The sequence below is a fragment of the Larimichthys crocea genome, chromosome XV, assembly GCF_000972845.2.
Source record: "Larimichthys crocea isolate SSNF chromosome XV, L_crocea_2.0, whole genome shotgun sequence".
Taxonomy (NCBI): domain Eukaryota; kingdom Metazoa; phylum Chordata; class Actinopteri; family Sciaenidae; genus Larimichthys; species Larimichthys crocea.
In genome coordinates this window covers 6,237,391-6,261,221 of record NC_040025.1, presented here as the reverse complement: position 1 = coordinate 6,261,221, position 23,831 = coordinate 6,237,391, and the positions used below count along the sequence as shown (strand labels likewise).

Sequence of the window (23,831 nt, the reverse complement as noted above, 5' to 3'; positions counted from 1 at the left end):
CTTTAGGTGGAACTGAGCTGAAGACCCTTTGAGTTGAAATTAATGGAACTATGTTCAGTCTATGTTTGAAGGTTATGATCCCACTTTTAATTCCCATTCTCAGCTTTTGTTGGTGTATTTTATATTACTCATCTTTTATTAATTTATTTCCTTTCTTCCTCCCTCATTTGTTTTTGTGATTTATGTGACTCAGCTGCTGTGGCACTCTAATTTCCCCTTGGGATTAATAAACCACTCAATCTTTGTGTCTATGTTTTGCGGAGATGCTCATCTTTGGCAAAGTTTTGCTCGTTATTTTTCTTGTCTTTTGTAGAAAAAGGCGTCCGTGAAATCTTTCTGTGGTGTTTGTGAATGTGGATAGTTACTGATTAACTGTGATTGATTGGATTCATTTTCTACAGTTGTTGAGTGCCTTCATGTTCATACACCTCATGTATAAAAGATGGATTGTTTTAGGATAAAAAATGATTTAATGTGCAGAGGAAACAGAGGAACGCTTAATGAAAAAAGTATTTTCTGCATAACAGTCAAACAGCAGCCTTCTATAGTTCATCATTCATCTTCAGCATTTTTCTAAATCTTCCAATATGTATAGTTTCTCATAAACATCTACTTAATATAATTAATAAGTAATTATGTGTTAATTCATACTGTGTCATCACATAAAATCAGTTGCTAGTTTATTAGGTTATACCTAAAACAGTTTAATACAACAGCACTCCAATGAATCCTACTTTAATAAAACAATCTCACACAAGAGGGAGAGCTGTGAATATCTTCAGCACTGCAGCCTCGTGCTTACGATCGAATCACAGCAGAACAGCAGCCGACCTCAAGTGTGATATTTCTTTTCTACAACAGTCCTGCGATCGCTTTTTATGAGTTAACAGTAAGAAGTGACAACAGGTTATGATTTGTTTGTTTATTTAATCATATATTTGGCTCTGCCAACACATAGAGTTTTGCAGCTGGACTGGGACTGCACTGTTGCCAAGCAACACATCAACATTTCTTTTAACGCTTGCTGCTTTTGTGTCATGTGTGCAGCTGCTCTGGTGGAAATATCAAATATCAGTCTTTTTCTTGTCTTCCAATAAAAGTCCAATAAAATATAATATAATCAGAAGGTAGGGGCGCTCTCTTCAGCACCAAAAAGGAAGCAGAAAATCGGGCAGCTACTGATAACAGAAATCAAAAATGAAAATCTCTAATCTAAAATACTGTCACACACACACACCAGACAGTGAATTAACAGTTTTTAGAGTCAGTGTTTAATTTTGCGTGTATCTGATCTGCCAACCAGCTCTTATTTTAGTGAGGAATCATCTTTTTTGTGATGATTTGACTCGTTCCTGCGATCGTCTCCTACTAAAAATAGCACCACCACCACTAGAAGAAGAAGAAGGCTGGTAGCGAGTTCTTGAGTTGCTGAGTTGACCCCTTCCAAAATGTAAAGTTTGTACACAAACATAGTTTTTCTGTATGGATTATATTGATGCTGCATTAACAGAAATACTGTCGATATGACAGTATCTATTATAGTAAAATTTATCTCAAACTTCTACAGTGATGTGTTTTTACTATCACGTAATGAATTGTTGAAATGACAGATTTCTGGCTGATCTGTTAGCTCACCTGGTAGAGTGTGCACCCCTCACACAAAAGGTTCAGTCCATGCTGCAGCGTCCCAGGGCCATTTACTGTTAAGTATGATCAGGTTGTCTGACGTTGACTACTGTTAGTTACTGGTTTGATTAATCGTTGTGTATTGATTACTGACAGTAGCTGATCAGGTTTATTATCAGCTGATCGTATTCAGTTTCTAACAGCAGTATGCAGGAAACGATTGATCCTTGTGTGTGTTTTTAAAGTGCTTCTAGAAATACTATATGTTCATGTTTACCGTACAAAGGGTGTTACAGTTAAAGTAACATTTATTACAGTAGAACACTGGTAAAACACAGTAATACATGCCCCAGTGATGTATTGCTCTTTATCAGCACTCCTGGAACGTCCAATCAAATGACCTGGTGTGAACTAGCTGTTTATCCTCATTAATATGCAAAAATATACAGCAACATGCTCGTCAGTTAACGTCTTCAAGCTGAGAAAGGGGTCAAGTCAACAGGTTTTCCTCTCCACTGTAAGTAGGTTAAGCCAAGAAACTAGCCGAGAGATTGAACACACAAATCTTCACGAACGTGTACACACACACACACACACACACACACACACACACAGGGCCAGATCTGTCCCTGGTGTGTTTACTCTGCATTACACCGGAGGCCATCTGTGTCCCAGCAGCACCATATGGGCGACCGCCAACAGGCCAGTGGACACAGTAATGGCACGTTGGCTAGCTGCTCTGTAGGAGGAACGCTAAAACAACATGCTTAACACGGCAGCATGCTAATCCACCAAAGTGGAAGAGAGTTTGTGGCTGAGCCGTCTGTTAACCAACATCTGTAGCAGCAGCAGTCAGTCAGTCAGTGTCTCTACTGCTCATTCACAATCTGCCAGGAAGTGAGTGAGTCTATGCCGCAGTCTCAAGTGACCTGATCAGCTCATTTACTGTCTTGATGAGTCGGACTGCACTGTGTACTGCTCATTAGCTTTTTATAATGTCATTTCTTTTTAATGTGCGAGTGGTACGTTTACGACAGCCTTCACAACAGCGATGTAAAATGCATACTTAATGAGTTGAGCGGATTATAATCAGTCTTACGCACAAAAATTAAATCCACTCCAAGTGTTTTTTCCCCTACAAAACGGAGCTTTTTCCAAAAAACCATTTAGATTCTGGACACCCACCTGGAGTTTCAGTGCGTTCAAGGAAAACGTTTTTTACAAAGCAATGAGATCAGCTGCACAAGCTGTACGGCGCTGAGAAGAGGTGGACCTGAACTTTTTCTGTGATCCCTCATTTTTAAACCCTGATACAGCTGCCACGCTCTCTACAGTACAGTGGTTAGGATACAGTTTTGTCATTTGCTAACTGAAAAGAGGACGATGAAGGGTTAGACGTTCGTATGTTGTCAGGTGTTTCACTGTGAACAGGGGTCTCCATAAAAACAATCTGGTAATGCTCGTGTGAAAGCATTTCCAAACAGAAACAGGGTTTTTAAATTGTGGCTTCATATACTCTGAGCCTGTCATATTCTGACTGGATATAGGCAGTATATCTTTATATATAATGTTTATATGCAGTCACATACGCAATAAACTTAGTGCACCGTGTGCTGTGACACATTTTTATCAAAACCAGCATTTTTACAGTAACTGGTCTGTTGGCTCGGATCACACAGGCCAGGATTCACTCCCCACACGCATCGATGAGTCTTAACCACCCATGACTCCGGTTCACCACGCTTTTCCTTCTTCGGACAACTTTGACAGGTACTGACCACTGCAGACCGAGAACACCACACAAGAGCTGCAGTTTTGGAGATCTCTGGAGACTCTGTCTTCCAGCCATCACGTCACATCCTTACACTCGTCCATTTCTCTGCTTCTAACACGTCAACTTTGAGGATAAAATGTTCACTTCCTGTCTGATACATCCCTCCCACAGACAGGTGCCATGAGATAATCAGCGTTCGTCACGTCACCTGTCAGTGGTCAGAGCATCTTACCTTGAACATCTGTTTGACCTTCTGTCGCGGCAGGTTGACGTTGAGTTTGTGCAGGAGCTGGAGGACCTCGCTGATGCTTAAGCTGCCATCGCCATTCTTATCGGCCTCAGTGAACGTCTGCTTCAGCCACGTGATGACACAGTGAGTTGAGGAAAGTCAGCATTCAAATTACTCTTTTGCACTGCTGCTGCTTTTGTTTAAAAGTCGAATAAATCTGACACTGAAATGCTCCATAAATTTCAGCACCATACTTAACATGGTATGTATGTATGTTGATCATGGAACTGCATTATATAAGACATCGTTTTCAGGTAGTTCTTACAAGTCCTAACCCCACTATACAACTGAAGGATATTGGTCCCGGGTGCGCTGTCTCTTGGCCAGGCTGTCTTCATCACTGATGCCAGCCATCAGATACTTGAGGCCTGTGATCCAGGTCCGCGCCTCCTCTCCAGTGCCGGACACCAGGTCCAGGGACTCCATGTGTTCTCCATAGTACAGGCTGAAGCAGCAGTTGGGGTCGAAGCTGCCCTCTGCGTAGCGCTGGAAGATCTCAGACTGCTTGCCTTCGCACACCTCCCGGATGGAGTCGATGGAGACTGTGGGGAACAAAAAAAGAAGCCAGCAAGTCAGAGGAGGAATGTGATGTCACAACAGTAAAATGCTGCTACAGTGATGCTTCATTATTAATAATGTTAATTTGTTCAGATCTGGTCCTTTTCCATAGTTTATGAGCTTCTACCATGGGTAAGAAGGCTATGTAGTTAAAGTGTTTCTTTGTTTGTCTGTTATTGGGGGAGGAGCAGCGAAGCCCATCATGTTTGTAGATTTTCTTATGAATGATCCGTTTCTGGTGCAATTGAAGTCTATGGCAGACCCTAGAACGCCATGGTGAAAAGTTTTGAAATTTGGCACACTTATTCAGGACAGTCCCATTGTCAACCTCAAGAATTGTCATGCCCGTATATTGAACTCTCTAGCGCCACCAACACGTCAAAGTTTGAAGTGCATTCAGCTTAATAACCTTGGACACGTTGGTCCAAATTTCACAAATGAGGTACTGTTGGAATCCTTGAATCAAGACGAGTCCATGAGTCTATGACGTCATTTTGAATTTTAGTAAAAACTTTCAAAAAGCATTTCAGGTCACGCATATTGTTTGATTTCCACAAGACTTGACACATAGAATCTTCAAACTAAGCCGCACAAAAGTTATCATGTGGATTTTTAAATTTCACTTCCGTTTGCCTGTGACAGCCAATCAACCTCAGCGGCGACACCACCAAACAGGAAGTGAGGCCATATCTCTGCAACAGTGTGATGTTTTGACTTCAAACGTTTAACACAGACTCATGACCACTTCTTTAAGAGGCCCAACCATTTTGGTGACCTCTGACCTTTAGGAGGGCGCTATAAGTAGCCAAAATGCATTTTTGCTCATAGCTTCATATTGCTTTGGACTTTAACCTTGATTCCATTGTTGACTGATACTCTCAATACTCTGTAATACATGCATAAAGATTTGACGGCCTTTTTGAATTTAATCAAAAACATGCTTATGATTACAGAGGGCACTCACTTTGTCCGACTGACATGAAACTTGATGGATATGGTCTTCAGACCATGGCTGGCTCATGGTTGAAGTTTCATGTCTGAACTCCAAACTCTTTTGCCGTAACAGCCAATCCAAATCGGTGGCAATGCCGCCAAACAGAAAGTAGGCCAATTTTTGTTTGTGTTTTATTTTGAAAATCAACCGGATTCTCCATGCTGTTCCTGTGTCTGACTTGCTGTCAGCTCCATCTGCTCTGTGCTGCTTGACGGTGCTCAACAGTGTCAACAGTTAGGCAGGACTTTTAGTTGTAATGGATTACTTTTAAAATGTGTTACTGTCAAACACTGATGGAGAATAAAACCTGTAGAATTTTATTCAACTCACCCTTGTGCAGTCTTCAGGGTTCTACTGGTTTTGATAATTCCACCTCTGGCAAAATAGTGAATTAATTGTTGTGGGAATAGAGATGGATTAATGGGGAAATTCTTCTGTCTGATTTCATGTTTAATGATACAGGGGACTAAAAATACTCAACGAGCAGGACCCAGAGAGTGCTGTTTATTAAGATACAACATTTATGAGATGGTAATGACATTTTACCAGGAGACACTGCCTCAAGTCATTCATTAGCCCCCCACATGAGTGAAAGCCTGTGATTCTTATTTAGAGGCATGTTCACTCTCTCCAAAACACCTCACACAAATATCTCTCTGTGTCCTTCAGTCATACAACATGCCACATGGATAAAACATTATTTACTTATACACTCATTCATAATGTAGTGATACATACACTACATACACCCTACCTCAGGCTGCACGGTACAGAAACTGTGGTTTTGTGTGTTTATCCTCCCGGGTGTCAAAGATGCCATCAACATGCTCTTGACAGGCTGCTGTTGTGTTCTGTCTGCTTCCGTGTGGCTGACTCTGTTCTTCACAAACCCTGCAGCTGCACATGCAGGATGGGTACATGGCTTCTCCTGACTGCAGCATTTTTATAAATTATGCAGTATGGTAGCAGCAGGTCTCTGGTAGATAAGGATAACTACTACTACTGTCTGGAATATGTGATGAGTCGCTCACAGCAGTGCCCGAGGATGACCATGTCAGTCGGTCAGAGTTTCAGTTGTTTTGTAAACTCTAAATTTACTTTGCTTTACTTTGTGCAGTTATATTTGCTACAACAACAACAACAGTAAATGGTTCTAATGCTAATGCATCTGTAATAAGAGTCCAATATTATCAGACAGGATTTTAGCCATACAAAGGTCCTGAGTTCAAACATTATTTTTTTTGTGTTCATTAATTTGTGTAATTTTTTATTTAAGTCTAAAATGTTGTTTTTAAAGTTTTGGTCCAGTGAATGATCTAATCAGCTGGACTAAAATTAGTCTAATTTAAATATACAATACAGTATAAAACTCCTGGAAAATCATATAAAATATTTTTAAAATGTTTTTAATATTAAAATATGGCCTCCCCGTTGTTTGCTTAAAACTCCAAATCCCAGAGAAACTATGGCCCCAGTGTGGCTGAAGCAATGCATCATTATTACATACTTATGATGCTAAAAGTACATTTTTCTACTTTGGAACTTTGGCGGCCCCTGTGGACAAAAGCGGTAGTGTTTACACCACTTTGTTTCATTCAATTCAAGGGAAATTAAGAATAACTTCTTACTGATTTTTAATGATTATGCCTCTATATGATCTTCATAAATGGTTAAAGGCTTTCCATGTGTAAAAATAATCTGACTTTGTAAGTAGCATTGTTCATACAGGCAAAGAAAGTCAAATCAGTTGATTTCATGATGCTGTAAGTGATAACTCTGGGCAAACCGCTGTTTGAAAGAAGATTGAGGATGACTTCTTGTTGTGTTTATCCTTGAGCTGTATGAGGAATATTCAACAGTATCAGCTATAATTTATGTGTTCTAAGTTGCTAACTGCTGAATCTGTACATGAGGTTTCTTCTGAATATACTGTCAAGCTCTATGTTTGGTAAGCATGTAAGCATGTACTCAGCCTGAGTAAGACATGGCTGGTATTTCATTTCTAAAAATCTTAAAAACATTTAAGTCAAAACAAGAAAATCCACTTTTCATCTTCCGTATATTGACTGAAGCTGACTAAATATGACCAACAGTGTACACAGATTTCTGCTGTCAGGTCTAAGACTATAAATAACTGACTGGATTTTTAGGTTTTGGTTGTTAGCTGCTTCTTTTGACCAAACTGTACATTTCTGTCCAAAAAGGCCAAATGTGCTGCCAGAAATACATGACACCCTCTGGAGTTTGTGTGCACACCAGAAGCCTGCAGCGTTTCCTGTCTATCAGTCTGTCCTAGCGGGTGCTCTGAGATAGAACACCACATGGAGTGCCGGGGGAATATGCTGCCAGAGAAAAAGCTACAGTGGCTTGACTGTTGCATCCTCCTCTGGGGACTGAGACGTATCGAGGTATCCAAATGAAGCATGCAGGGTCACGTAGACGAGGTGAGGCTGTGTCAGCCGGTGTGTGACTAAAACCTGGGATCACGCATTCGTCTAATGAAGAGAAGGCACAGACTGTGTCACTCCTGACCAACTATCTACAGGTGCACAGCTGACAGAAGATAGTGTGACATTCCTGCTGCAATTTGCAGAAATGTGGTGTGTGCATCAGATGTGTGTGTGTGTGAAGGTTGTGGATTAAGAGAAGACACATAGACACACACACACCACACACACACGACAGTAGCTTATGGTCTGTTTTACTCATCCAAGCGTAAAACCTTTACGACATGGGAGAGATTCAGTGGTTTACTTTGAAAGAAATTCACCCTCCAAACTCAACCACTGGAAAAAAATAACCAGAAACCAAAAGCTCAAACTGTTCACTGCCAATGAAGTGTGTGTGTGTGTGTGCGTGTCATTTTCATTTAGTGGCACGTGTGTGTAAGACACTGTTTGGGCAGATTAAAGCTGATGAATAATTAAGTCGACTTAAGAAGCTTATTAAACCCTGGGCTACAGAGGAGGGAGAGCAACAGGAAACTGAGCCCCTAAGCCCCCATGAGACACCCAGCCGTACTGGGAGCTGGGAGCTAAGAAGTCTCTTTGGCTTCTTTTATCCTAAGAGAACACTGCGGGAAATGGCTTTTTGTTCACTTCTTGTAGAAAGGGTGCAGGGAAAACAAATGCCCAGTGCTAAATAACAAAAACACTTCCAGCCCAGAGGGAACCTATAGAAGCAAGAATGAAATCCAGCACTAAAAGCCCGTAGAATACAAACAGATCAACAGGCCGGCTGGGAGAAAGCTACTGGATCATCATGGTCGCTAATATGGTGGCACAGAGAGCTCAATGCAACTTCGAACACATGCAAATAAAAGAAAACACCAGCAGGTCAGCACATTTCATTTCATTATCTGACAATACATTGTGTGACGGCACCAAATCCTACAAGCAGCACAAGCGGCAACAGAACCTGTTTCCAGGGGACACTAGAAAGTGATGGACATGGCTGGGACACTTTGTTGTTGTCATGGTTCATAATTCAGGAAGTTTCTGCAGTTGGTTATCTGTTATAAGCTAAAAAATGAGCGTGTTCGTCACTGAGAACAGTTTCTGCCGTTGTCTGTGCTACTTGCAGCCTTTCTGGATTTGCAGATTTTTGTCAAAATGTTGCACGTGTTAAATTGTCAGTGATGTTTTCTGTGTCTGGTGTGTTTGATTTATTGGCATCAATGAGGCTGCAGGTAGCAACATGAAAAAACATGAAGAGCATGTGTTTAGTTTGTCTCTTCTGGTCACTGACAGTTGGCCATCGTGTTAGTGGTCCTGCCTCTCCTCCCGGCTAATCTGAAAATCATCAAAGACGTGAATCACAGGCGACCTGAGGCGGGCTCAATGACGCCTGGGTGCTCTAACAAGCCATCAGACTAAAAGGTTCACTGGTACTGCAGGGGGTCTGCCAATTTTTCTCATAATTGACAATTTTCACCAAAATAATAGTGACTGTGAGGGTGCAGATAACTGAGAAACTACAAACAGCGGAGCCATTTGCACTCCAACTGGATGAGTCAGTGGACTTCCAAAGATGCACAGCTCTCGGCATTTAATAACCAAAAACAATTATGCATGAACTTTTTATCAGTCATAAACACATCCAGGCTATTAACCCAGTATATAAATAGGTTAATAAGGTGAAATAAAAGTTGAATAAAATAAATATAAAAGTTATTTTGGGCCAGACTTATGTGACACATTTTAAAATTTTAATTACATGTGGGGGTCTTTGTGGCTGAAAAAGGTTGAAGACCCTCGCTTTATACTGTCAATTGTGAAAAACCACTTGATTTTTATTTATTTTTCTTTTAATTTACCATTTTTCCAGCTGATTTACATGTATTTGTTTGTCTCTCAGACTTTATTTGTGTCAAAACATTCCCTATGGATCCAATCCACCATGCTTCCACCACGGATGGACCTTCCATTGTGTTTTTTTTAAATTACCCGCGCTGCGTGCGTGAGTTCCCGCGATATTTCGGAGCGACAGCGCCCCCTTGTTTGTGTGTGAAAAAACGACGGGAGGTATGAGGGATACTCCGCGGCTAACGATAGCAAATAGGGATTTAATTCACTTTCGGTCCGCTGCTGGCACTCTGAGGGTCTACCGAAAGCTGCAGGCGGACGCATTAGCACCTAAACCAGAGTTTTAAGAAGAAGAAGCCTAGATTAGCGTCATGCATAAGCTGTCCATTCTTTATAACAGGGGTCTTCAACCAGGAGTCCATGACCCCTAGTCTGCCAATTTTTGTCATAATAATTGACAGTTTTCACCAAAATAATGGTGAATGTGAGGCTGCAGATAATTAGAGAAACTACAAACAGTGAAGCCATTTGCACTGCAGTTGGACAGTGTCCAAAGACACACAGCTCTTGGCATTTAATAACCAATAATAATTATGCATTAACTTTTTTATCAATCATAAACACATATAGGCTAAAAACCCAGTATATAGTAAATAGGTTAATAAGGTGAAATAAAAGTTGAATAAAGTAAATATAAAAGTTATTTTAGGCCAGATTTAAAATGTGACACATAAAAAAAAAAAAGAATTATATGTGGGGGTCACTGTTCTGTTTGTCTCTTGTCCAAGGGGTTCTTGGGTTGATTAAGGTTTAAGAGCCCTGTTCTAATGGAACAGCAATTCTTATTTTCAGCTGATTCTACACTGATGAAACCATAGTTATGAATATTATATCCCATTTCTGCCAAATTCTGTAAATAGAACTCTGTAAATCTGACACACTGGACCTTTAAGTTGCAGGGCATTGAGCTTTCAGAGCCACCGTATGAGACGTACAGGCAGTGTAAACGATGCACCAGATTTGTTGCCTTTAACCAAGTCATTAGACTTTGATTTAATTAACTGGTCAGCTAAGCTAAGGTCTTTAAAATGAAATGCACTCGGCTGGTTAACGGCAGCTGCTGCAGTCACTCAGTGTCTGACAAATTGAATTGTCGACGGTTCATTATGCTGAGCCTCTTAGAAGGATGATATATGGAGATTCAGAGTGAAAACATTCACTCAACTAACATTCAATGAGCCCTCACCTGTCACATTAAATATGGAGCAAATGGCTTCCCATAAGTTTGAACCATGAATACGTTGACGTGCAGGAGAATGACAGATTTGAAATGCTGCTCCCACGAGACTGTAAAAAAGGAAGAAGACACTCACTCTTGGCTTTCTCATTCTTGCGGGAAGGCCTCCAGCGGATGCAGGACTTGTGTTCATCCAGATAGAAGAACCGCACCAGTCCCTTGGAGCCACCGCGGAGCTTCACCATCTGGGTCCCCATCTGCATGGAGCTCATACATTTCTCCACTGGAGGGAAGAGAACAAGACAGACAGAAAAGATTGTTAAGATGGAAAAAGAGTGTGTGTGCGACAACTGAACTGAAGTGTGTGACATGAATGGCATATTTTCATTCAGGGACTGAGTCTGTGTATTTCCACCAAATTCCATCTGGGCTTTCATGCAAAACACAGTTATTTACTGATACACTCACATGAACACACAGCTATGCAAAGCAAACGCATTGGATATGCATGTCACTGCCGAAAGGGCTCTGCTTGTCTTGTGGGAGGAAGAGAAAGGGAGGGGGGAGAGACAGCGAGAGGCAATTTCTCCACCAAAAGCCCTTTAACAAGATCTCCACCTTACACTGTAGTCTGTGTGACAGAACAACAAAAATCAATAAAAGCAGGAGCTCTTTCTAGACGTGAGGATTCATATCATGGCCTAAATTTAACAGAAATCATTTTCCACCTTCTCGGAAATAAGTGACACCCAGAGAATAAGACTCTTTCTAATGAGGCGTGTAAAAGTCCTGAAAGGTGACACTGAAAGAAAAGCAGCCAGGCCTCTGCGCGTCCTTGCTATTATTTTAGGGGAGAATTTGACAGCTCCTCCACAGGAAGCTAATGGTGCGGTAATCAAGTTTTGGTGTGTCTGGTGTGAACGGCCACGTGCCCCTGGGCTGCGGTTACAGCCTGTTTGGCCATATGATCAATTATCAAGTGACTGTCACGTCCTATCAAACTATTACCCTGCAATGTGTGGGACTGAGTACACACACACACACACGTTTTTAAATAAGGTGAGCAGATCAATGCCACACAGGCCTGCAGACAAACGGATCAACTCGACCGCGAGATAGTTCACATTATAAGTCTGAATGAAAAGAACTAAATCAGTCTTGGGTAACATTGAGGAAGCTACAGCTACTTCTACTACTACTGCCAAAAAACAAACTAGAATAACTGAGTGAGGTTAACATACATTTTCAAAGACATTTTATTATTATTTTTTGCACCATTGTCTAAATGCAACCATTATATGTTAAAGGACAGCTAACATGGCATTAGGACACAATCTTTGGCGGCTGACAGATTTAAGAGGCATTAAAGGTCCAGTGTGTAGAATTTAGTTGCATCTAGTGGTCTAATCGCTACATTGCAGTCTCCTCACATCACCCTCACCTTCGTAGTGTAAAGGAAAAACAACACTTGAAAGGCTCTGTCTGTCTCTGTCTGGGCTACTGAACAACACTTGAAAGGCTCTGTCTGTCTCTGTCTGGGCTACTGTAGAAACAGTGTGTTTCAACATGACAACATCTTATCCTCAGGTGATTATACATTCATAAAAACATAGTTATGAAGATTATATTCCTTGTATGCCTTATGGTCAAAATAAAGGTTCCAAATCTTACACACTGGACATTCAAACACAACAGAGACACAGCAGACTTAACTGTCATGTAAAGCACATTCAGACTTTGAACACAGATAATGTTCTGTTTATAAACAGCTTTGCATTTTGAACTAATGAAACAATTTTCAGAACAGTCAAAATCCTGTCATACTCAGTATTCAATTTAATTTTACTTATGCAGCACCAAATCATAAACAGCTATCCTCATGACACTTTCCATACAGAGCAGGTCTAGACGGTACTATTTATATTATTTACAGAGACCCAACAATTCCCACCATGAGCAAAGAGTGGCAAAGAAAAAAACTTCCATGTATTAATGATGGAAGTGAGGGTTGCAAGGGATTTTCACACATTTTACACATATGAATCTGACTGAACACTGTGGGACAATCTGTACATGCCATCGTGTCCCACTGCCAATGATGGCTGCTGAACATTGCAGTATTCCACAGGGTGAAATCTATGCATTGTCACTTCCATGCTCCGTCAAATGGACGTTAATGGAGGACAATTGGATAATTATATTTGTTTATGTTTACTGGATTCATGAATTTGTTTCATTTTGTTGCGTTTGTTGTGAAATATAATGACCAAAAATGTCTCTTAGAAGACACTGTCTCATGATATATCGTTATATTCCTCACCCTAATGAGAATCTGGCATTTTAAAGCATGTGAAAAGAAAAACTGCAGGAAATGGTGACTGTTGTTAGTTCAGCGATTTGAAAAAAAAAAAAAATAGGTGAATATTATTAAATGGTGTATGGTAAAAAGAAACCGACCAGCAGAATGTGATGAAGCTCACAGCTCAAACAACAGCCATGGAATGTTGACCGCTTCACACACGGATCACATTTTGACCCATTTCACCTGAATGCAACATACATCCTAAATATGTGCTGTGTAAGACAGTAATGTAAAGCAGCAGTGATGGATTGCCCTCAGTGAGCATTGATTTGGGCTGGCTGTGGTGTCAATGCAGAGAGTTCAGCCCTGGGGTATTGTTAATGGAGTTCAGCCCTGTTCTGCTAACCTCTGCTGATATGATGCAGAGCAGGAATTCAATAAGAAAGGGTGCAACACCAGTGCAACGATATACAGTATGCCAAACCAAGAGTGCTTTATAAGTGTGCGCTGTGTGAGACTTTCTATGGATTCAAGTAGTCTTTGTGGCCATAACGGGCTGATCAGAGCATCTTTGAAGTCTTTGTAAAGACGCAACTACATGCCCACTGGAAAGTGTAGTCATAAACAAATATGCTTTTGGACATAAACTGGAAATAAATATTAAATGGGTAAAGATGCAGCTGCAGTAAACCGTAAATTAATTGTTTGAATTTAGGCAGGCTACCAAAAATATGGGTGGATGTGGTTAAAGTATTAAAACCTGAGTATGAGTCGAGTCTTTTCAGTTAGGGAAGCCACAGTTTGAGGTAGTTTTTAAGTGCAGGTTTCTCATTGTCATGTCTTGATTGTCTTATAAATGATGCGTTTGTGGTGCATTATTTTTAAGACAGTTATCCCAGCATAAGTATTTGATAATCTCAAGAAAATCATATCAGCATTTTACGGTAACAGGTAAATTGGCTATCATCTGACTACAGTTTAGCCTCCGGGGGCAAATGGTGAATGTTTCAGATCTTCCAGTGGAGCCAGCAGACTCCTTCTTCATTCTTAACAGTCCAATAACAAGCTGAGATGAGACAGATAAAACAGATATCTGCATATGAATGCTCCATCAAGCAGAGGTTGCATTTCAGACAGTGTTTCATCTCTTTTTCTCTCCACAAGGACCTTCAACACAGCTCGAACTACAAATGGACACAAGAAGGTTTCCAATACCTACAATCTTCACCCTTTTCTACAGACTCTGTGTTCTGTATTAGTGAATTAACTGGTGATCAGCACAATGTGGTAGAGATAGTAGTGTAATGGCCATCAGTACACTACTCTGGACTCAAAAATATGCGGATAAATCCAGGGCTGAATTTCTTTCCCAGTACACCCCTGGGTAGAGTAGAAGTGACTCAACCTTTGACTCCCCTGTTACTCTGCCCAGCAGACACGTAAAGGACAATCATTCTGTTTGGATGAATCAATACTGCAGCCAGCACAGCGCACTGCTCACAGACTAACTCTTCAACCCAGGCTGCCTTTGATACCATGGTGTGCCTCATGGACCAAATGACTTCTGTTGAATTAGCCTAACACAGGTTCTCAAAGCCAACACTTTCCTGAGTTCTTGTCTAGCTGCTTGCCTTTAGACGACATTTAAGACTTTTGTTCGAAGAAAAACATCTTGTAGGACTGGTACTGAACCACTTCAAACAATACCCAGGCTACATATAACCACCACTAATTAGATATGTTTTACAGTTGATGAATGAATGCACTACAGTGGTCCCTCATTTATCGTGGGGGATACGTTCTAAAAATAACCCGCAATAGATGAAATCCGCTAAGTAATCAGCTTTATTTTTTACAATAATTATACATGTTTTAAGGCTGTAAAACCCCTAACCACACACTTTTATACACTCTTCTTAGACAGGCATTAACATTTTCTCACATTCCTCTCTTATTTAAACAAAGTACACTAAAAAAAATCCGCGAAACAGCGAGGCCGCAAAAGGTGAACCGCGTTATAGTGAGGGACAACCGTACATCCATTGAACAAGCATTGTAAAATCATTTGGTACATCACTGAAATGTTCACAGGAAGTTATAAAAGTCAATGGTCAGATTTATTTTGAATACTCTTACATACTCTGGTACTGTACTTTTGTGGAGGTGGTGGTGTTATATGTTGCTATCAGTGTTGTTGTACTCCAGTTCGGTCTTGGTCTTGAGACCAGGCTCAACACCACTCATCCTCATCTTTGATTCAACCACATCATCTCCAAAAAAAAGGGCTCTGGATTTTAGTTCAAGATCAGTCAAGACCCCAACTGCGGGCATGTCACTTAATTGCCTGTGCATTTTGCTGTCTGGTCTTGATCTTGACTTGGTCTCAACCCATCAAAGTCTCAGTCTTGTCTCGGTCTTGATACACCCTGGTCTTGGTTTAGTTAGTCTCTATAACACTGGTTGTTATACTGTCTGTTTTAGATCTGGTAGATCTGGTTTATGCTGCTGTCTGTCTTGGCCAGACTCCCTTGAGAAAGAGATTTTTAATCTCAGTGGGAGCTTCTGGTTAAATAAAAGTTATTAAATGAGCAATTACATGAAACACGCCTGAACAAACCAATTATTTGTGGTTTTCAATGTATCACAGGAGAGTAGGAACATATTATCCATAACCAATTGACCCTTAATGATTTCACAGCTTGGTCTTCTTAGATGCAACATGAATGCAACATGACTGTAGAGCAGCTTTTTTTATTGATTTCAAGGGAAGATTTATTTCTGTAGCTGCTGGCTGATTGCAGCGCCTGATGCCCGGCGGCTGTAACAGAGCTAAGGATCTGCACACTTTCAGCTGGAGAGGGAGCAGTAAGCCATGAAATAAGCTGCTGTCAAAGTTTGGCTGGAATGAGAGCATCCTGACTCTGCAGGCTCCCGGGTCAGGAAGGCACACAGCTGAAAACATTTCTCCTGACACTGATCTAAGCGTGCTCATCTGCTTCCTGTCAAAGATGAGCTGCACACTCTCTAATAGCCATCACAGTCTCCTGGCCAACATTTACATCTGGAGGAATGGCTCATCACACCTCATGTGTGTTTGCTTTTCAAGGAAATGGTCAGGATATTGAAGTGGAGATACGCTGAGAAGAAAGTAGCGGGGCAGTTACAGTACAAGTCCCTCCTTGCTCTGCTGTCACGTTGCCCACACACATTTGAGACTCATTTCAATGTGGAGCACACTCTGGTTTGTGGATGCCTTGAACACAATTAGCTCACGGATGAGGAGGCAGAGAAGGAGGCCACTATTCTGCTCACACTCCCCAGCCGGTCGGCTAAAAGCAAAATGTGTTTGCTCTTGTGATGTAGCTGTGATGTGTGGGAAACCCCATGGGAAGTCAACTAAATCTTTGATAAAGGTCTTCCTACTGTACTTCCCGTAAAAGTAGCACGGTTTGTGGGTTTAACCTGAGGGTGAAGCAAAACCTGTAAGAGGAGGGTACAGTATATGTAGGTGTACAGAATCTACTTTAGCGGCCATACATTGCAGCTCACTGTTATGTGGCAAACAACCAACCAATAGAATGAATGCAAAGCAGCTGAAACTATTTCAAAGACGATTTGAATAAATCATGTTTGCTACATTATACTTGTGCTGCATAAAAATTGTATTTAAAATATGTAATGTCAATGCAAGAGACTCTACATATAGAACAAACATCACGAGCAGCACCCATTCAGCAGTAAGTGGGGGAAGAAATGTATTTGACCCACATCTGCTGACTTGAAAGGTTAGTCACAGCCTATGGATGGCTAGTTAAGCATGGATAATAAAGGCCAGTGTAATCAATTAAACAACAGATGAGCGGTTTGAGACTTTTCACAGTCAATGCTCAGGCTCCAGGAGGTGGAACACATTTCCAGTATAGAGCAATTAAAAAGATCTATATGTAGGCATACATGTGAAGCACGATGGAAACCATCTGAAGTACACAAAACTTCAAATAACTAAAAATCAAAAATCATTTTGACTTTTCTCACATATGTCCAGGACACCCCCACATGCACATACTGTAACTTAACTTATAAATTAGACTACTTATTGGCTGATTTACATCACCCCCCAATTATACCTTCAATAATCTTCATTTGTCACACAGAGGTCCACACATCTTAATGCACAGGTTTGTTTTAATCTTTTTCTTTGTCTCTTTTTTTCTCTTTTGTTTACCATGTATTTAGTTTACTATGTAGGGTTGCAAAGGGTTGGACATTTTCCAGTAAATTTCTGGAAACTTGCCATGGGGGGAAGCTAAGCTTGGGAATTTTCCATGGGAAACTCCATGGGAATTATGGAAATTAATGAGAATTAAATGGAAATTGGGGGTAATTTAAACCAACTGTATCATATGCAAACATAAATATAAACATTTTGTTTTGTCATAAGCAGAGATGCAGAATAATACAATAAAAAAAGTTAAACTTTATCAAGTTTGAATTATTTTATTGAACAATATTATATAGTCCCAGAGCTCAAATGTGTGCCTTCAATAGTCTCTGTGTGCTCTGGGCTCTAAAGTGTGGTCCAGGTACAGAAATCACCTGTGCAGGTAGGTGGCGTGGCCTCAATAGCCCTGAAGTAAGCAGTGTGCTTTATTTAAGTTCACTGTTAAGAGCCAATCTTCAGTTTTGTAAATTCCTTGGTTATTCCTGTTTATTCCCATAGAAAGTTTACAACATTGAAAATTCCCAGAATTTTACAATCCTATTACTATGTACCCACTAGCTAAAACTCCTGTTGTATTCATCATGTCCTCTTTGTTTCTGTTGTTTGTCTTGCGGCGTATTGTAACCACCTTATTGCACAATTTAAATGACTGAAACCACAAAGCTGCATGGCATACAGCAGGTTGTTATGGCAGAATGCAAACATGTTACAGAGCACAAAGTTAACACTTCACCAAACTCAACCCAGCAAGATACAGAATACGGGTTCTGCTGGTGCTGCCAGGGTATCAACAAAAAACCTTTCCTGTGACAAACATACAAAATAGTATATCACTGTATTTCACGTGCATTAAAACTTCCTGTGCTCCCTGACGTTTATGGTAAAAAAGTTACACAATGTTGCTTTAATCAAGCCTCGCTCTTACACTCTTATATAGGTTAACATGTAGCAGTTCAAACCAGAAGGGCTGAGGTCAGAGAGAGACTGATTTCTGACAGTGTCCTCCAGTTAAAAACCAGAAACAGTAAACACATGCTCACAGACAGTTTCTGAGAGAACAAAGACGCGACAGCAGCACAAACACGGACACCGCCTTTTAGAGATGGAGAGAGAGAAAAAAAGTGGAGCACAACCCAACACACACACACACACACACACACAGAGGCAGTATACCCACTTTACTGGTGGGGGTCTAGGCCCGTTGCCATAGTTACAACATCAGTGTGTAGATGTGGAGACGACACCCATTGTGGAGGAACGCTGGCTGTTAAATATGTGTTTGAACGGCTGAAAACAAGCTCAGATCCTATCTGCAGGCATGTTTAATGAGAGCACACAAGAAGCCTCATCAAGAGTGACAATGACTAAACAAGAGTGTGTTTCTGTAAATATAACGCACTGTGTACACCTGACACCAGGAAACAAAAGCCAACAGTACCAAAGACAGGGGTTTTTGAATAAGGACATTATGTAGATGATCAAAATAATAAGTGCTGTGAATGGGGGCAGCAACAAATTGAATTTTAGCCACAAAAAAAAAAACTTTCCAAAAGGAAAAGGAAACGTTTATATATCTCTGTCCAAAGTCACCAGGCAACAATCTCCATGGCTGGGAAAGAACCCAACGCAGAAGTGACAAAAACTGTAATTCCTCGAGCTACCACTTAAGGCTGGTTACAGAACACTTCAATCTCCATAAGTCCCCATGTTCAAATGTCCAACTTCACAGCAGAAATAAACATGTTTACAGCCTGGTACAAAAAACAGTTTTGGTCTCTATAGCTAATTTCCACGTTCATGACAACTGTACTGAGGGTGAATTTATATACAACTCACCTGTTCAGATTATATTAAGGCTTAAAGTTTTTAAGAATAAACAATGTGGACACTTTGAGTGACAGGTAGGTGCTGTCACAGATGGCTTGTTTGAGCACCAAGGCATCATTCAGCCCACCTCAGGTCTACCATGAGCCACATCTTTGCCGATTTTATCGATTAGCCGGGAGGCAGAAGAGGCTGTGGCCAGCAGCAAAGATTTTGAGCTTAAAATGAAAACCTGCAGGTGAGGTCACACATGAGCTATGCCATACCGTCATTGGAAAATACAGACTTCATGTCCAGAAACTTCATTCTTCACAAAATGTGGATAACATCACTGTTCAAACACTAGTTGTAGTACATTTTTTTCAAAGTCTCTCAGTCTCAGAGTATCTCAGAATATGGCTATATGACACACTGACTGATAAGCAGCAAGATAAGATGTTGTTGGTCTACATTGTTATCTGTTGTAAATCTTGGTGACAAACTGGATCATCTGGAGACTCAGATTCTGTTTCCTCGACTTGGCAGAACTGATGGGATTTCTGACACACCTTCACTTTGTGTTTTCACCCATATTTATTCTCTGTATGCCGGGCGTGAAATAAATGCTGCCTGCTAACATTCAAACCACACTTTTAAAACGTGTTTTATGAGAAATATAACTCTTTTCAACCAGATCAGAGTGTAAACTAGTCCATTCCCTGTTTAACTTCCTGAGAGGACATCTTGGACGTTTAACAGTTGACCTACATCAACTCTACCGTGTTGAAGAGGTACTAGCGGACTTACTGGAGGACACAGCTGCTGTGGTTGGTTAATGGGCTTAGAGCAAGAAGTAGGCAACAAGTGACATACAAGGTAACAGTTTCCCACCAAAACACAGCTGAGGCTGGTGCCAGGCAAGACGAGAGGGTGTCACCTCAGTGACGTGGCTGGGTGACCTGGCTGGCTGCTGTCCTGCTGCCACAGACACAATGTGGGCCAAGCAGGCGGAGGCAGCTGCTGTCAGGGCACCAGGTTAAGCCCAGAGGGATTGTCAGGAGGCCATATGTTGCACACGCACACGCACACACACACACACACACACACAGGTGCAGATGGTCATTTGCTGACGTTGGTCTGCAAACCTAATGAAGACTGACATGGTGGTATAATGTAAAGGTTAAACACACACCGGCACTGCTGAGATGCCCTAAAGCAAGCAAGTCCAAGAGGGAAAAGACCATTGAGCTAAGTTTGCACTTCTGCAGAAAGAAAGGTTTCAAATCACTTTGTGTCCTGCAATGCCCACCATCCCATTCAATGCTGCCCACATTTATCTATATTTTGGGTTTTTCAAGATACGTGTAGATACTTCTAAACAATGTTCATGATTCCACAAGAAGTGTTGCAGCATGTTTCAGAAGTCCTCTGTTCTGCTCCGGAGAATACGCAGATGGAGTCCGGTCAAATAGTCGATTTTGCTCAGGAAGGTTCCTCACAGAGTGAAATGACCCATGTTAATGTAGTAGTCAAGAGATGAGCGTATTCTCTAAATGTTAAGGAAAGGAGCTTCATTGCTTCATTCCTTATCTCCTTTAGCATAGGCTACACCAGACTATCCTTTATGAAAAGAAAGGAGATAATGCCGTCCCACAATTCCACGCAACAACAAAAACATTTAGTCATTCACAACCAGACGTGATATAAATTGGGTTGTCCACATGTATATATCCTGCATGAAACAAAACAGTAAGAACGCACAAGGATCTATCTTCTGAACATTGTTGTTTCATCACAGACCACGTCAATAACCGCCCTCGCACAATAGCGTAACCTAGTGTGGATTTGGATTCTCTGAGCACCACAGATGTTTCTTCCTAAGTCCTTATGAATTCTCTTTCATATCTTTCCTTGACCCCATGATGTTTTCCATCAAGGTCAAGGAAAAGTGTTTAGGAAAGGACAAGGTTGTTTATTCAACTGGATACAGTTGAATAGTCTAAAAAACAGCATAGAGAATCCAATCAATTTCAAAATAAAAACACCCTGTGCAGACTCCTGATTGGAAAATGACAAACAACAAAACAGACAAAAAAGGGAATTTTAACTACGTAGCTTACTTACTCATGGTAGAAGCACATAAACCAAGAAAAATGACCAAATCTGAACCACCGACCAACTGAGTGAGCTATAGAGCTGCTGGTCGCAGCTAAAGATCCATCTCTGTTTGATCATTAAAGTCAAAGCAGAAATGCTTTCTGCTTTTAGTGAGTGATCATCAACGAGCCATGAGCCCAGGCTGAGGTCACCACAACTTAAATGTACCTGCAAACAATTTTAAACATTCTGATCTCATGTCAAACATGCTGCCAGTCAGGTCATCTCAAGTTGCAAAGACAGCTAAGGAGACCACAAAGAAGTTTAAAGTTTCATCTTAGAATTCTGGTCCAGACGGCTTCAGCTACAACAACTTGTTTAAATATTTGTCCTTTAGACATCTACAAAAGGCTGACATCCACCCCGGATAAATCTACACAGCATATCCGACTAAGCTTACCCATGTAGCCGAGCCTCCACTTGGAAAAAGCCACAATGCTGCTGCCTATCCAGAAGAACTCCTCTAACACGCTGGACATAGAGGCCTGCTGCTGGCTCTTCAACTCAGCCACCTCCTTCTGTTTCTCCTTGTCCCCCTCTGAGGTGAAAGCCCCTTTAGCTGGAGGTGAGGGCTTGTCTCCGGTAGCAGCAGTGGTAGTGGAACGCATCAGGGCTGAAGACATTTGGCCCAAGGGGAAAAAACTCTTGTTCTTAGATAGGTTCATTAGGATTGACTGAGATTAAAGGTTGTTGCCTAGAAGTCGAAGGGATGTTCCCATGAAAATTACATTTGAGAATAAATTCTGGGTAAAGCAGGTACGCAAAATAGACATTTGAGGAAATGTTCTTTGCTGCTACTTTCCTTCCTTGGTTCAAAGCATCCGATAAAAAAAGCCAACAGAAAAAAAAAAATCCTCAGCCTCCGAGTGATATCAACAGTTGGTCAATAATCTTGTGATGTTATTGCCCCAGCAAACCTGTTTATTGCACTGCCATCTCCTCAATATTCTTCCATCTCAAAGACCAAAAAGATGCAGCAGAATGTCTTCAAAGGTACAATTTGTCTTCATGCTCTGCCATCATTTCTTCATTTCTTCCCTCAGTAGCTCAGAAAAAGGCTGGCCTCTTATGAAAGAAAGACTGTGAGTGCATCGGTGGACAGCAGAAAAGACGTGGAAGCGCACAACATGCAAGTGGTAACTGTGCAACATGTGTTGGGAGGGCAGAAATCCTAAATCCCCTCAGAAGCAGTAATCCTGGTCTAGGAGATTTGCTAAATGTGTGGAGTGAAACACAGTGACCCAGAGAGAAAGACAGAGAGAACAGAGGGGAGGACAAGATAGACCCCTAATACAGACAGATACTTTTATTCTCCAGAACCAATTAAAGTGTGTTAGATGTCAGAAGGTGTTTTCTCTGAGGACAGACGGAGCTTTATTCCCACACCTGTCTGCAGACATTACATGGCCCCAGCCGAGCTCCACGTGAAGGAATCGTTTTATCAATTACCCTGCACACACTGGCTGCCTTAACCGAGGCTCTGCATCATCATTGGGACAAGATTGAAAACGATATTTCATTCTTTCGGCATGCATGTAAATCCTCCCACACACATTTCGAGCAAACGCAGCAGTTCTCATTAGTTTAGCGCGTGCTTGAAGGTAACACCATTACACTATGTCGGTTTTCACAAACTCTGAATACTCTGTTTGCTGTGGCTGCTAAAACTCCATCACAACACCGCCTCCGAAAACAAATGCAGACTGTGTGGCTGAAATAGGTCAAGTTTCAGGGCTGACTCTTGACAGCTCGATGCAGCAGTCTGAGCACGCTGAAGCAGTGTCAGAACTCTGGACCTGGATCCTGGATCCTGGCACCTGCCTGACAAGCAGGTGCCAGGTTCTGAATATGGAACAGAGCTGACAAAATCTGACACTGAGGCAACACAACAAGCCTAAAGTGGTGACAGATCTGTCCACAGCAGAGAACCAAAATAAAAACACAACTTGCTGGTTGTGTTCCAGAAATAACATTCATTCAAAAACACCTTACAGGGCAACAAATACAGATGACGTTTAGTGTCTGCATGAGACATGCCTGCTTCACATCTAAAAGGCAGCCACATTCATCAGCAAACATTTGAGAGGAAACAAGTTCAGGGAATTAAATTGGTGATTGCTGGTGCCACACAAGGCAACTTAGACAATCTCGTGTCCTTTGAAACTTGTGATAAGCTCCCTGTCTCTTTTGTCTCCTGGTTATCAGAATTAGGATTTTATCTCTCATTTGGTGTCACAAAGTACTGAATAGGATTAGCATGCTGTGGCTGATAAAGAACCACCACACAGTACACATAAACACAAATCCTGTAAACCTTCAGCATGTGTATTTCTCAGTTCAACATCTCAACAAACTGAAAACAAAAACATCTGTGAGCAGATACCTGCTCTGAACAGAAGACAAACACATTTCACACACAAGGTTTAAGCCCGGTTAATTCACACGTGTGTCAAAAAAAGAGAGAGAGATGAGGTCACTGAGGAACTTTAAGTTCAGTCCAGGAGCAGAAGCTGTACACGTACATGATCACAATCACAATCAGAAGGATTTCTGCTCTGCTGGAAC

The 23,831-nt window shown here is 41.3% G+C and overlaps 1 protein-coding gene across 4 annotated transcripts in view; it reads right to left on the bottom strand.

Annotated features, from left to right (window-relative positions):
* The window catches only part of plch2a (phospholipase C, eta 2a), a 176,615-nt gene that overhangs the window by 38,034 nt on the left and 114,750 nt on the right, over positions 1-23,831 (bottom strand). For all 4 annotated transcript variants that reach the window (XM_019265044.2, XM_019265047.2, XM_019265046.2 and 1 more), the window contains 3 exons: positions 10,919-11,065; positions 3,988-4,231; positions 3,633-3,762 (listed from right to left, as the gene is read on the bottom strand). In XM_019265044.2, the coding sequence (XP_019120589.2) occupies positions 3,633-3,762; positions 3,988-4,231; positions 10,919-11,065 (521 nt within the window). The remainder of the gene's footprint in view (positions 1-3,632; positions 3,763-3,987; positions 4,232-10,918; positions 11,066-23,831) is intronic.